This window comes from Anabrus simplex, chromosome 1, assembly GCF_040414725.1.
Source record: "Anabrus simplex isolate iqAnaSimp1 chromosome 1, ASM4041472v1, whole genome shotgun sequence".
Taxonomy (NCBI): domain Eukaryota; kingdom Metazoa; phylum Arthropoda; class Insecta; order Orthoptera; family Tettigoniidae; genus Anabrus; species Anabrus simplex.
This window is the reverse complement of record NC_090265.1, coordinates 535305084-535319487: the sequence shown is the minus strand read 5'-3', so window position 1 is coordinate 535319487 and position 14404 is coordinate 535305084. Positions and strand designations below refer to the sequence as shown.

General features: G+C 38.0%; 1 protein-coding gene across 3 annotated transcripts in view; it reads left to right on the top strand.

Annotated features, from left to right (window-relative positions):
* The window catches only part of Tsc1 (tuberous sclerosis 1 protein hamartin), a 442531-nt gene that overhangs the window by 400179 nt on the left and 27948 nt on the right, over window positions 1–14404 (top strand). For all 3 annotated transcript variants that reach the window (XM_067135484.2, XM_067135485.2, XM_067135482.2), the window contains 2 exons: window positions 999–1236; window positions 6724–6881. In XM_067135484.2, coding sequence (XP_066991585.2) covers window positions 999–1236; window positions 6724–6881 — 396 coding nt within the window. The remainder of the gene's footprint in view (window positions 1–998; window positions 1237–6723; window positions 6882–14404) is intronic.

The window sequence follows — 14404 nt, the reverse complement described above, 5'->3', positions numbered from 1 at the left end:
GCTAAGCCATGTTGAGTATTATTACAAGGCCATATCAGTCAATCATCCAGACTGCCACCGTTGCAACTTCCGAAAGGCTCTACTCCCCTTTCGATGAACCATTCGTTAGTCTGCTCTCTCAACAGATACCCATCCGATATGGTTGCACTTGCGGCTCGGCTATCTGCGTCATTGGGATACGCAAGCCTCCCCACCGCGGCAAAGTCACATGGTTCATAGAGGAGGTTATACATCATATTTCTGCATATTCAAGTACAAAGTATGGAAATCATATTACGTACGGTTTTCAAGTTATACCATTTTTTATGTTGAGGAATATGTCCCTTCTTAGGGTACTCAAATTTGATAAAGATCTTTGTAGAGACAGATAATGTATAATAAACTCGCAATTTCAAAAGTCTTTTAAGCAGTAACACATTATTACACAAAAATACGCCCAACCATCATTTCTTTTAAAGTCATTCATTGTCATTCCGTCTCTTTAAAGTGTTTTACTTTACAAAAATGTCTAGCCTCCATAACCTCTGGATGGTGTATGTCTATCTATGTTCAAAATACCGTGAATATCATCAACGTTATCGTCCATTCTTTCAATGTGTGTTCAATATGGATAAGTTGAATATTTCACCACGATTATATTACTGTAGACAATAAATACCATGAAATTAAAAGTGCTCACTCGTTTCTTTTTCCGCTACTCGCTGCTAAACAGCACTTATACGAGGGTCCTGGTCTGTATAAGCAATTCAATGAATAACTATAACAGATGTATACACAGGAGGCTTATACGCGGTTTATTAGTAACGAATTTCACATAAACGGTGTATAAACCTTGTATAAATGTAATACACCGTTTATTAGTAAGACGGAAAAGGGAAAATTCTATTTGGTGTATGTGGGATTCACTAATGTTCATTAAAGCTTCAGATTTCACTTGTTTCTTTTAGTTGCTGGAAATCATACTATATTTTACATAGTGTGAATATGCACTTTTATAGGAATTGCAGCAGACAGAGGCTATGCTCTTTGACATGGGCAATGAAATGAAACAAGCTGTAGCTCAGGCAAGTGTGGGTGAGCAGTTGCGAGATAATCTGGAACAGCTGCAGAAGAAACTGCTCTTGATGGGTGAACTCCAGCAGAAATACAGAGATCGTTTCTCTCAGTTGCCATTACTTCGACATCATGAAGATGAGTCAACTATCTTGAAAGATGCATACTATGAAGAGGTGAAAAGTAAGTACAATTCTGTTGCTTGGAGTTATCTGGCCTTTAGACTGAGATAATAGGAAATAGTCAAAAGTTGAAACTTTAGTTTAGTTAGTTAGAAGTTGGTTGTCAGATAGTGTAGATAGCTTTTGGGTAAACTTTGTGGTCTTATAAGATTTCAGTTCCTTTCTAATCTGTCTTGTTACAAAATAAAATTGACACTTCATATAATGTAAAACAAGTTTAGGGATGATGTCCTCAATATGGTCATCATAGCATCCTAGTTTGTTGGAATTAAGTGTGATACTCTAAACTGCCCAAACACTTGTAAAATATTACTGCATAGACCGTTCACAGGAGGTTTTTTCCTCCCACTATATATTCAACTTGTGTGAACACGTTAAAACAGCTTTTGAAGGATGGGTTAGGAAAGAGCTGTCAGTGCTGCTATACCGTCCCTGATAAATGTGATGGCTGCAACAGGTATTTCCCCTGTAGCCTTTCCGTGCAGCAAACTGACACATTTATGACATTTTGTGACCTTGGATGCATAACATACTATATATCCTCCTGGAAAATAAATAATACAGTTTGTAACAAGACTTTGGGTATCAATATTAATTAGGCCTAAATTGTTTTCCCAGTCCAGTAAGAGATCATCCATATTCTCTGTGCCACATTTTATTCTGTGTTTTGCTACTACAGCCTTATTTGTCTTTTTAGTCCTCTTAGTCAGTGTTCTTATTTGATTGACTAATGTCAGTGGCAATTCTAAATAGGGCTCATGTGATGACAGGGGAAGTTTTGTTGGGATATAAAGAGACTCCAGTCTTACTCCTTGGCTGAATGGTCAGCATAGTCGCCTTTGGTTCAGAGGGCCCCAGGTTCGATTTCCTGGCCAAGTTGTACATGTTAACCTTAAAAATTCCCCTGGCTCAGGGATTGGATGTCTGTAATAACCCCAACCTCCCTGCAACTCTTACTCCATACACAACACTATACTCCACTACAGTAGATGCCGCTCACCCTCGTGGGAGGGTCTTATCTTACAAGGGCACCACGCTAGCTGTAGCCACACATTATTATTATTATTATTATTATTATTATTATTATTATTATTATTATTATTATTATTATTATTATTATTATTATTATTATTATTATTATTATTCTTGTTGTTGTTGTTGTTGTTATTATTGTTGTTGTTGTTGTTGTTGTTGTTGTTGTTGTTATTATTATTATTATTATTATTATTACAGACTGCAACATGTGTAAATTTGAAAAAAAATCGATTGTTGAAGGGTGATTGGTATATTATTTTCATGAAGTTATAACAAAGTGCTGTTCTTGTGGATATTGATTAAATTTTGCTTTGAGGACATCAGAATCCATTATTAATAAATGCTTGGGCACCTATATGGTGCTTTCATTTGTTACTCTTAGCGATTCAAGAGTTCTTTCTGAAGCAAAATTGTTCTTACTGATTATGTTTCTGCATTTAATTAAGGTTTGATGCCCTATTGAATCTTTATAAAGGGCCCCTACTGGTACAGAATTAGGTAATTTAATTCCCAAGTGAAAATTTCTGCCAGTTAACTGTCTTCAAATCCCTGTGAGTTTATCTGACACAAAGATTTACTGTACTAAATAACTGAAAAGAAAGTCTAAAGTTCATGAGTTGATATGAAATGGAGGCAATGTATGCAGACATTAGTTTGTGGCAAACTTTCAAACCTGCAAATTTATGGCAGTTATCCATTTCAAAAACCTCTTGATAGAATTTTAAGTCTGCAGCTCCATTTTTGTAGTAATAGACTTGCCTTGCATCATAGAAATTATTTCTGATGCATTTAATTATATGTGCTGCATCTAGAAACGTCCAAGTTTCCTACTTTCATCTGAAGGGTTAAGAATAGAGCATATGACCTTCCCTTCTTTCCCATATATTCCAAAATATTTCCACACCTTTCTATTTGACTAACTTCTTCCTGAGGTAAAGCCAGTCATTCCGGTGCCAATTTACTCCTGTTGTAAGATCACCTGGATTAAAATTTGTGACAAATCATCACCAAGTATGGAATATTGACTTACGTAAACAGCTATCAGGTGAACCCTGTTATGCAGTAAGGGTGCAAACATGGACATCAACGTATGATTTGAGAGTTTATTTTTCCGGAGTTCTTGGGTTTGTTCTCCATATCACACGCTCTTCACTTCCACTCAACAATAATACTTAAATCTTAGGTTCTTGCCTTCACAGGACAACACTACTCATCATGAACATAAAAATGGATGATGCCAACCGTAAAATAGCAAAGGTGCTCCCTCTACGGGACAAGTCACGACAGTCGCTATACTAATACCAATATAATGGTCCGTTATTGGACATTATAAATTTTCCAGGTAACTCATTCTTGGTTGCCTGCGTTTCGCCCTCGTGTGCTAAGTTGGGCTCGTCAGTTGGGACTTAGCACACCTAAGTTAGCTGGAAAATTTACAATGTCCAATAACAGACCATTATATTGGTATTATAAATTTACTCATTCAGGACAAATATTTTAAGTTCCCTATGGGAATCAACATCTATATCAGTCCCTATACTGGCCAATAGTAAAAAACTTCAGAGCTCACACTTTCTCTTCTACTTGCTACGGTGATAGGTTGAAAATTTTGGTCATTCCTGTCAATCGAGGCCATTTTACCATATAGAAAGATCATGCGAATATATGTGGATTAAAACCATGTTGATCTAACAAAAGTATTCTGTCTTATTTTTTCCTCAAGAACTGTTACATTTAATCTATAACATTTGCCTGAAATATTCTTGCATCTTTCATTAATATATTCTAAAATTTCCACATTGTCACCATCAGTTCTGCACCATCTGTGAGTGAGACACTGTATACCAAACTCGTAACATTCCATGTTACGGTTCTGAAGATCACCACGAACCTTTTCCTTCAGTTCTTCATCAATAGTAAAATACTGACTATGGAGTGCATCCTGCAAAGAGGTCAGAAAGATGATAATTTAACGGTGCCAGATTCTGGCTGTACATAGGATGGGGAAGAACAATCCATCTCAGTTTTGCAGTTAATTCCACTGGGCAAGTAGCCGTGCGGTTTGGGTCACATAGCTATTAGCTTACATTCTGGAGATAGTGCGTTCAAACCCCACTGTCTGCAGCCCTGAAGATGGTTTTCTGTGGTTACCCATTTTCACACCAGGCTGTACCTTAATTAAGGCTACGGCCACTTCCTTCCCACTCCCAGCCCTTTCCTATCCCATCGTCGCCGTAAGACCTATGTGTGTCGGTGCGATGTAAAGAAAATTAAAAAAACAGCAGTTAGTTCCCATATATGTAGATTGATAAGTGCTTGCATTGTTAGAAACAAGGCTGTTTGAGGGGCAATATTACAATATTGTTAGTTCACAGGACTATTCAAATTTATTGACTACATCTTTTGTGGTGTGTTAGGCTGAGCAAGCACTCTCTGAGCCTATTTCTCCACTGAATGATTTATTTCTATGATCGTTCTTTTCCTCTAATTTTTAAAATTTTGTGCATCTTATTTTCAAACTTGGAAGTTGTGTTTTTTAAATGCCCAAAATTATACATCATAGTTAAATGCCATGACCTTAGACAGGATAAAATCTGAGAAAAATTGCACATTGGAACTTGATTTACAATTTTAAGCAACATTGTCATATTGAATAAAAGGATGTCATTTTCACATGGAAGAAAGCAATGGATATTCTGTCTTACCAGAAGTGTGTCTGCAAATCCTTTCATCCTAATTTTGAAAACATCTCATATACTTCATACAGCTTATGTTTGTTGGAGGTAGTTGTTTTAAAAACCTAAGGAACAAGATTAACACTCCCAATGCATATTATTTTCTTTTATGTATACTTTAGGAGATCTTCCATCAAAATGATTCAGGAACATTTCTGTAAATCTGAGGAGTGACTCTCACTACTGATGAGGAGAAAGTACAAAGGTTGCATGGCGTCTGTTTGAGATGGAACAGACTTTTGCAGTGACTGTGTTTATTTATTAACTCATTTCTATTGTAATAACTTACTGATAGGGTTATCTTGATGGAAATAGTGTTTGTCAACATCTTTCTTGTTTTTGGTATCCGTCCAGTAGTTCCAGTGTTTAACAACAGCACACCCTATCATTGCATTAGAAATTATTTTCATTCTATGTCAGTAGTTGTTTTCTTAGAAGAGAATTATGCAAGATTTCAACACTTACTGCTCCAAACGATTGTTGATAAAACAAGAGACAGCAAGAATGCAAAAAGTAATGCCACCTATTTTCTGATAGAGCCGTTGACCGATAGTCTCTACCTGCCTCCTTATCCTATTACTTATAATGGAATGCTGTCAATTTCCTTGTGTGCAGGTCATTAACACTTTCAACACAATGCCCATACAGGATATGGGCGAACTGCTTTGCTGGTTGTGGACGGCACCCTTATACCATACGGTCATAATTTTTGCGTATGTTTATAGGCAGCTGCATGTATCTCGTACAGTTCCCGTTCCTTGCTTGGAGGTAGTAGTTTATTTAGTGCCCACTAGAATGCAGCAGTTATTCTGAAATTCAAACAGAAACGATAAAAAGGATAGTTTCTCCTTTTGTGACCTCTACCGAAACACTTAATGTGCTGGGTGCTGAGTGCACCGAATCTGTCCAGCTCTCTTACTGTGCAAACACATCCTCACACCGACTCAGTGATAATGATGTCTTGGATATTTTCTCAGGAGAAGCGGGTTCAGAAATAGATGATATTGATGAAAATTCTGCATACGAACCAGATAACGTATTAAGTGGTAGTTTGGGCACGATTTTTATTTGTTATGTCACTTTCGAATGCAAGTTTTTAGCTGCATTATTTTACTCCGAATACAAACGATAGAAATACTTCACCTCTCCAGAAAATTGGGCTTATTTTTTCGTTTACGTGAAGAGATGCAGGCTGATGATTCACCTGTAGATGGTGGTGTAAGGAGCACAAGGTTTTACTATGCATAACCCAATGTTTTCAGGGCTTCTATACCAAAACAAAAGCATTCCTAATAAGTAAATTGTGTATGTCAAATGCAATTGTATTTATTTGTGGCTTAAGTAGCAACATTATATGATTCATTTTTATTGTTTGGGCAGGCTTACTGGTATAACTTGAATTTAAAAGATTTTTTCTGTACTTTTTAAAATGTTTTTCATAAAACTAGTATAATTAAATAACCGTAGATATGTGCTTCCTGATTAACATCTTCATATTGGTTGGCTGACAGCTGCATATTATACAAAAATCAGGTATGTACTATGTTTTAGTGTGGTGTAATAATGTATTGAAATTCAGGAAAAAGACCCAGTTTATTGCCAGGGTCCATGTTAAAACATGGTAGTGTTGAAAGTGTTAATTAGTTGATCTTTGCAGAAGTCTGTACTTTGGTACTTGAAGTTACATTGTTCTAATGTTGTTTTCTTTTGTGGATTAGGTCTCCAAGAGATTACTGAATCTCGCAACTCTTCTCTGGAGTCTGTTAAAGCTCGAGTGGCTGAGTTGGAGGGTGTTGTCACCCGCAAGGATACAATCATTGCTGACCAGAAGAAGATTCTCAAGCAGGTTGAAGAAGAGTACCATGTTCAGTTAGAGGTACAAGATTTTAATGTTTAGTAGATATTTATCGTTGTTTGGGTGCAAATTTATATTGTTGTGTGATCATAATGTGAAGAAATGTGTATTCATATTGGTTATTCAATCAAAAATGTACCTGACAGTCTAAGTATATTTGACTTGAGAATTAGAATTTTACAGGTAATAGTGCAAGTTCTGACTCGTCCACGACTACATTACCAAGTAAAAATGAACTGCAAATAGAAAATAATTTAAAATCGTCTGCTGATAAAACACTGTTTCATTCCTGAAACAAATGTATTAGCATATGTTTATAAAACTATACCTTGATATTATATTTTTAAAATTGGTACCTCTGCACTAGTTAGGCTGAAGGGGCAGGATTGAACATATTCTACTTTTACTGTAAAAGCTTCCTAAAATGTAATTGTACAAGTGATTATTTTCTGCTTCAAATTTTTTTGTTTAAATCTCCAAATAACAAAACCATTATTGACACAGAATTCGAATAAATGCTCACCTCGTTCATTTCTCTCACCCAGGCCATAGTGTCTAACCACAGACCTCACGTGGCTCTCTTTGTCAGTGTCTCCTACCTTAGCATTGAAATCACCTTTGATTATTAACATTTCCTTGTTTGGTATTTTCTTGATGACATGTTCTAGTAGCTCATAAAATTCGTTAATCTCGTCCTCAGATGCTGCTGATGTAGGAGCATAAAACTGAACCAAATTGATTTTACAAGGAGTAGTGCCAAAACGGCACTGGATAGTCTCTTTGAAACAACTACAGCGACACCACTCCGGCTTTCATTCTCACACCCTGAAAAGAACACTGTATTCTCTCCGTTGGTAATGAAATAAGCACATCCTTTCCAGTGTGTCTCAGTAAGTCCTAGCATGCCCAAATCATGCAAGTGCAAGCTTTCCTGCCTGTAATAGGCCACGAACATTCCATGTTGCAAGCTTCGTAATTGTGCACAAGGACAATTTGCATTGATGATCTCTTCGTGAGGCTTCTCTCAATTCTATTCCCCCCAGAGATCCGAATGGTGAACTTACTCCGGAAACTAATTTAAGATTAAGCAAAGCTATGGGGTTGTCATGGGAAAATTACAGTGATGATATCCTGTTGCCTTCTACTGACCTCCAAAACCTGTCTGCTCACCAATTCAGTTTCTCGCTCGAGTTGGTTACCCAACCTTCCACTGAGTTGCTCGGCTTAACAGGGGCACCACGTGTTGGTAGGAAGTTGGAGAATTGAGGTGACGGATGCTGAGAGAACTCTTGCTGAGTTCTTATAATCACATATCACCCTTTTTTTTTTGTTTTTTTTTTTTTTTTTTTTTTTGTTTTTTGTTTTTTGCCAGAGTCTCAAGGTATTTGCAGCGACTCCCCCAGGTTATCTCCTGAGCGCCATATAAACATATGTCACATTAAAAGGGACATGAAGGGAAACTAATGCAGGGTGTGTGTAAAAGGTACTGTGAATGAACCATTGTTGCAATGGCAACATGTAGTAACACTGCACATATGAGCATGTAAATAGAGAGACATCTTGTAAAGTGCCACGTAGCGGTGAACACATGGAGCTGAACCAGGTTAGTCTGCTGTGAGCAGTTGAACATATTGTATGTGTGTGAAGACTCATGTAGTAGTACAATGGATCGAGGCATAAACGTGTTTTGTTACAAGTTGGGAGGGGGGGGGGGAATGACAGACGCGTGCGATGTTGGTGCAAATGTATGGAACACATGCGGTATTAAATAAAACTAGTTTATTTTTATTGTTTACCCACCTATTCAATACCAAAATGGTAGTCGGAAAATGTGTTTACGACTGGTTCAAACACTTTCGGGATGGACTGGAAACTCTTGATGATATGCCACATCTTTGCCACATCTTGAACATTCACCGTACTCGCTGGATCTGGCGCCTGCAAGGTTCTTTATGTTTCCCCATCTCAAGGGAATCCTGAAAGCCACATATTGTGCTAAGATACCAGACATCCAAAGATATGTGACATAAGTGCTTTGATCAATTTTAAAAGACTCCTTCGCTGCCAGTTTCCAGCAACTGTATATAGGTTACCAAAGGTGTAATGTACTTTAAAGATGACTAAAGGTATTTTGTTTGTGACTTCTGTTTTCTTTGTGTTATAATATCTCATTCACTGAACTTCCCAGACACACCTTGTAGATTCCCTTCAGGTCTCTTTTCATGTGATCACTTTGCATATTTTTAAGCCTTATAGATTTTATTTCAATTTCTTTTTTTAAGAGATGCTGATTTATGTATATAAATGTGCAGTATTTATGCTTATATTACTGTTTTCCATCCTGACACCTGACTTTGCGATATTGTAATTTACTGTTGATTGATTGATTGATACCGGGCGAGTTGGCCGTGCGCGTAGAGGCGCGTGGCTGTGAGCTTGCATCCGGGAGATAGTAGGTTCGAATCCCACTATCGGCAGCCCTGAAGATGGTTTTCCGTGGTTTCCCATTTTCACACCAGGCAAATGCTGGGGCTGTACCTTAATTAAGGCCACGGCCGCTTCCTTCCAACTCCTAGGCCTTTCCTATCCCATCGTCGCCATAAGACCTATCTGTGTCGGTGCGACGTAAAGCCCCTAGAAAAAAAATGATTGATTGATTGATTTGATTGATTGATTGATTGATTGATTGATTGATTGATTGATTGATTGATTGATTGATTGATTGATTGATTGGGGTCTTGTGACATTGTGCTATTTGCTTTAATTCACATCAGTATAGATAGGTTTTTCAGACGGTGGGAAAAAACAGGGCTAGAAATGAGAAGGGAACGATTGTGGCCTTAATTAACCCTTTTGCTCTCAGGCTATTTTCACCAGTCAAGCCCAAAACACTCAGGCCATTTTTCATGATTATGCATGTTAAAATGTAAAAAATTGCTGTATAAAGAAATCCCCAGTTACAAAATTGAAAAAAAATCACAGTAGTACACTATTTAATATCGTTTTAGGAAACAAATATCCCAGAATTGTTCATGCCATATTTTACTACAAAATAAATTTTGAGATTTGAAAATATATTACAAAAAATAAAAATCAGTTTTCAAATACTAAAAAAGTAATATGTTCTTTAGTGTTATTTTTGTTCTGTCATTCTGAAAATAAGAGTATTTAATTCTGTATAACATGATATAATTTTGTTTTTTGTATTCTTATTTAGTCATGAGTTATAGCACCTGACGTAAAGAACTGTACACGTACCTTCCGGAGTCAGCATTTGTGTTTTGGAAAACATTCTTCTATCATCAGTACCTGTAAAATCCGAATCACTCTTCTTCTTTATCTACAGCTTTTCGCACACCCGTGGGGTCGCGGGTGCGAACTGTATCACACATGTGGATTTGGCTCGTGTTTTATGGCCGGATGCCCTTGCTGATGCCAACCCTATATGGTGGGGAGGTAATCACTATCGCGTGTTTCCGTGGTAGTTTGTAGTGTAGTGTGTTGTCTGAATATGAAGAAGAAAGTGTTGGGACAAACACAAACACACAGGCCCCCGGTCAGAAGAATTAATCGATGGCGATTAAAATTCCCGACCTGGCCGCGAATCAAACCCGGGCCCTCTGAACCGAAGGCCTCAACGCTGATCATTCAGCCAATGAGTCGGACTGAAATACGAATCAGTATCGGCTATAACGTCACTGTCATCGTCTAAAGCCTAGAACTTGGCCCAGCCATGTAAAAATGTTAGGCCTACTCGTGGCACGAAAATCTAATAACACGAAATGTTAAACTAAAATTCACTTGAGAACACCAATAAATGTAGAATATAAAAAAAATATAATAAACAATAATCTATTATTAAAATGGAAACAATAAAACGAAGGAAAACACGTATTTTGAAGCTTAAATGAGACTGTACTCGCAAGCAACACACTTCAACTCGCCATGCGGTGAACATACGCGGTTTGATAACTTCATTTGTTCCAAACAGGTGAGCTTAGTGTCTCTATCTCTCGAGAAAAGTTTAAACTAAATCCAAAAGCTACTATTGATGTCTTTTCCTGACATCTGGGAGTCCATTAAGGTACTTATACAGCCATCCGAACACAAAGCCAATAGATCGGCATGCTGAGTGTTTTAAGCAATACCACTCGAGCCGATAGATCGGCTCGATGAGCGTATAAGAGTTAAGGTGCAGCCCCAGCGTTTGCTTGGTGTGAAAATGGGAAACCACAGAAAACTGTCCACGAACAGTGGAGTTTGAACCCAACTATCTCCTGAATGCATGCTCACAGCTACATGACCCAAACTGCATAGCCAATTTGCTCGGTGTGTGTATTTTAAGTAATTAATTAGACCCAGGACTGGGAAGCATGCAGTTGTGACATCTTTGTTCAATGCATACCACCCTGGCATTTATCTAGAACTAAAGTGAAAAATGGTAGCCAAAGGTAGAATGAAACTCATTTCTGTCCTTTGTTGTTTTAGAGGCTGAGTGCTATAGGTAGTAGTGAGTTTTGGTTTAAAATGCAAAGCTGTGAGCTTAATAATCCCTTGTAATATTAACTGACCTACCAAGCAAGTTGGCCATGTGGTTACAGTCGCATAGCTGTTAGTTTGCATTCAGGAGAAAGTAGAATTGAATCATACAGTCGGCACTGAATATGATTTTCCGTGGTTTCCCATTTTTGCATGATCTCCTGACAGCAGTTTTGGGCACAGCTTCAGTCCACATAACTTGCCTTTGTCGCAACCCCTATGCTCTTCTGGGGGCCACTGTATCACGCTTGCTGGGAAGAGATTCCCTTGAAATAAAAAATATACATATTCATGAGGTATATTTTTGGGCTTATTCTATGTAATTAATTATAAAACACACTCAACGCGTTTCGAAAGGAACCTTGCCTTTCTTCATCAGGAGACAACAGAGAAATGAAACGACGCATAACAGGTTGCTAGGAGAAAGCAACAAGGAACTTGAAATAGTGCCATAAGATGTAAACGGGACACCATTTTAGCCCCAGCTAGAGACAACGAATGGCAACAGTAAAGCATTACTCTCTAATGGTTCTGTTAATAGGTAGCCATGATTCACTAAGGTTGTAGCCTGTATCGCGGTTGAAATTATCTGGGTGTTTACGTATTTCAACCGCCTCCCTGATAATTCCTGGGCGATATTGCTTTATACGGGCAAGAACATCCACTTCTTGGAACAAGACATCATGACCAGGTGTTAAGGCATGATCAGCAACAGCTGATTTATCAGGTTGGTTGAGTCTGATACATCTGGTATGTTCTTTGATGTGAGTACATACCGTTCTCAAAGGCTGCCCAATATAAACCATGCCACAAGTACAGGGAACTCTGTAGATACCAGGTTGTTGCAATTTAGGCAAACTATCCTTAGTTGGTCGGAGGAGTTGCCTAATCTTAATTGATGTTCCAAAAACAGTTCGTACATGGTACCTACATAAGATTTTAGCAATACGATCAGTCGTGTTATGTATGTAAGGTAGGTAAGCAGTTCCTTTTACATCTTTTTCCTTAACAGATGTCCAATTATGTGTCTATTTCAGAACCATTGAGATCAAAGCTCTGCTGTAACCGTTGCTCTCAAAGGTGGTTCTCAAGGTGTTAATTTCCTCTTGTAGAACTGACACTTCACAAATCCTCCTAGCCCTGGTAGTCAGAGTTGTAAGGATACCGTGTTTCTGGGCAGGGTGATGGTTAGAATCTACGTGGAGATATCTATTGGTGTGTGTAGGCTTACGATAAACACTGTATCCTAAAGATCCATCCTCTTTCCTCGTGACAAGAACATCTAAAAATGGTATTTTGCCGTCAGATTCCATTTCCATGGTGAAACAAATGGAAGGGTGTGGCGATTAAGGTCATCCAGAAAGTGACCAAGATTGTCTTCACCTTCCGTCCATACGACGAACATATCATCCATATATCGGCACCAGATCTTCTGTTTGCAAGGTGCCGACAACAAAGCTGTCTCTTCAAAGTTTTCCATGAAGAAATTAGCCACAACAGGAGAGAGAGGACTTCCCATGGCAACACCATCTGTCTGTTCATAATATTTCCCATTCCATAGAAAGTAGGAGGAGGTCATGCAGTGGTAGAAAAGCCTTGCTATCTCTTCAGTGAAAATATCATTAATGAGAGACATAACACCAACAGGTACTTTCGTAAACAGACACACCACGTCGAGACTCGCCAAGATATCGCCTGGCTGAAGTGATATAGTTTTTAACTTCTCAATGAAATGTGTGGAATCCTTAAAATAGGAAGGGATGTTACCCAGGAGTGTTTGAAGTAGACTACCTAAATATTTAGAAAGGGCAATGTCGGGGAACCAATCGTACCAACAATAGGCCTAAGAGGAACACCTTCCTTATGTGTTTTGGAGAGCCCATACAGTCTCGGAGGAATAGCATCACCTGGAAGGAGACTCTTCGCTGTATCTTCTGGAATAGAAGATTGCTTGACCAATTTGAGGGTCGCATTTGAGTAGCACGTCATGGGATCACGACTGTTAATCCTGTATATAGGATCAGCTAACAAAGACAAGATCTTGTTGTCATAATTATCCTTATCCATCACCACTGTCGCGTTACCCTTGTCAGCGGGGAGAACGATTATATCAGAATTGTCCCTTAGATATTTTAGCGCCTGGATTTCACCTCGTTTTAAGTTGGACTTAGGTGGAGTAGCGGTCTTGAGAACTCTGGAACATTCTTGTCTAACTTCCTCAGCCTCTTCAGGTGTGAGGTTATGTACCGACGATTCTATAGATGTAATAAGTTCCTCAATTGGAATTCTTCTAGGCGCTACAGCAAAGTTGAGACCTTTGGCGAGAACTGCCTGTTGGGTTTCATTCAAAGGCATACTGGACAAATTTATGACAACTTTGTTGGCATCAGGTCTAATGGCATGTGGTTTCTGCATCTGAAATAACCTTTCATATTTGGAAATATACCTGCCCCTTACCTGATCTAGTATGCTGTTGGCTTGCAATGCAGTAATGATAAAAAATATACAGGTTAGTTTATAGTTTTGTTTTTAGAAGCTGCCTAGAAATTTTTGAATGTCTAATGATGTCATGTAACAAGTAGATTTACAAGTGTGTCTTAATACTGCTGCATCCTTGCAATTGAATTTAGTGATTTTAGTCCTCTTATAATATAATTTGAAAGCAGATATTATATATTATGCTAATGGTGAAAATAATAGGAAGCTTATTCTATGTATCATTGGATTTTTTAAATTTATAGGTGATAATATGGCCTTGGTTCACATTGCCTTGAATAAGTGGGATTCTTCTGTACACAATTTATACAAGTAAAAGACTGGTACTCCATTTTGATTTGTTTTTCATACATAGCAATCTTCAAACTAACTATAGTAAAATGATGTAACCAGCATTATTATGCTTTGACTGCGAATTCTCATTTTTAAGCCAAACAGTCACTACAGGAGTATGAATAATGGAGCAGAAGAATTAGTCTTAGTGAGCATGTTTCCTGAATGTACCTTAA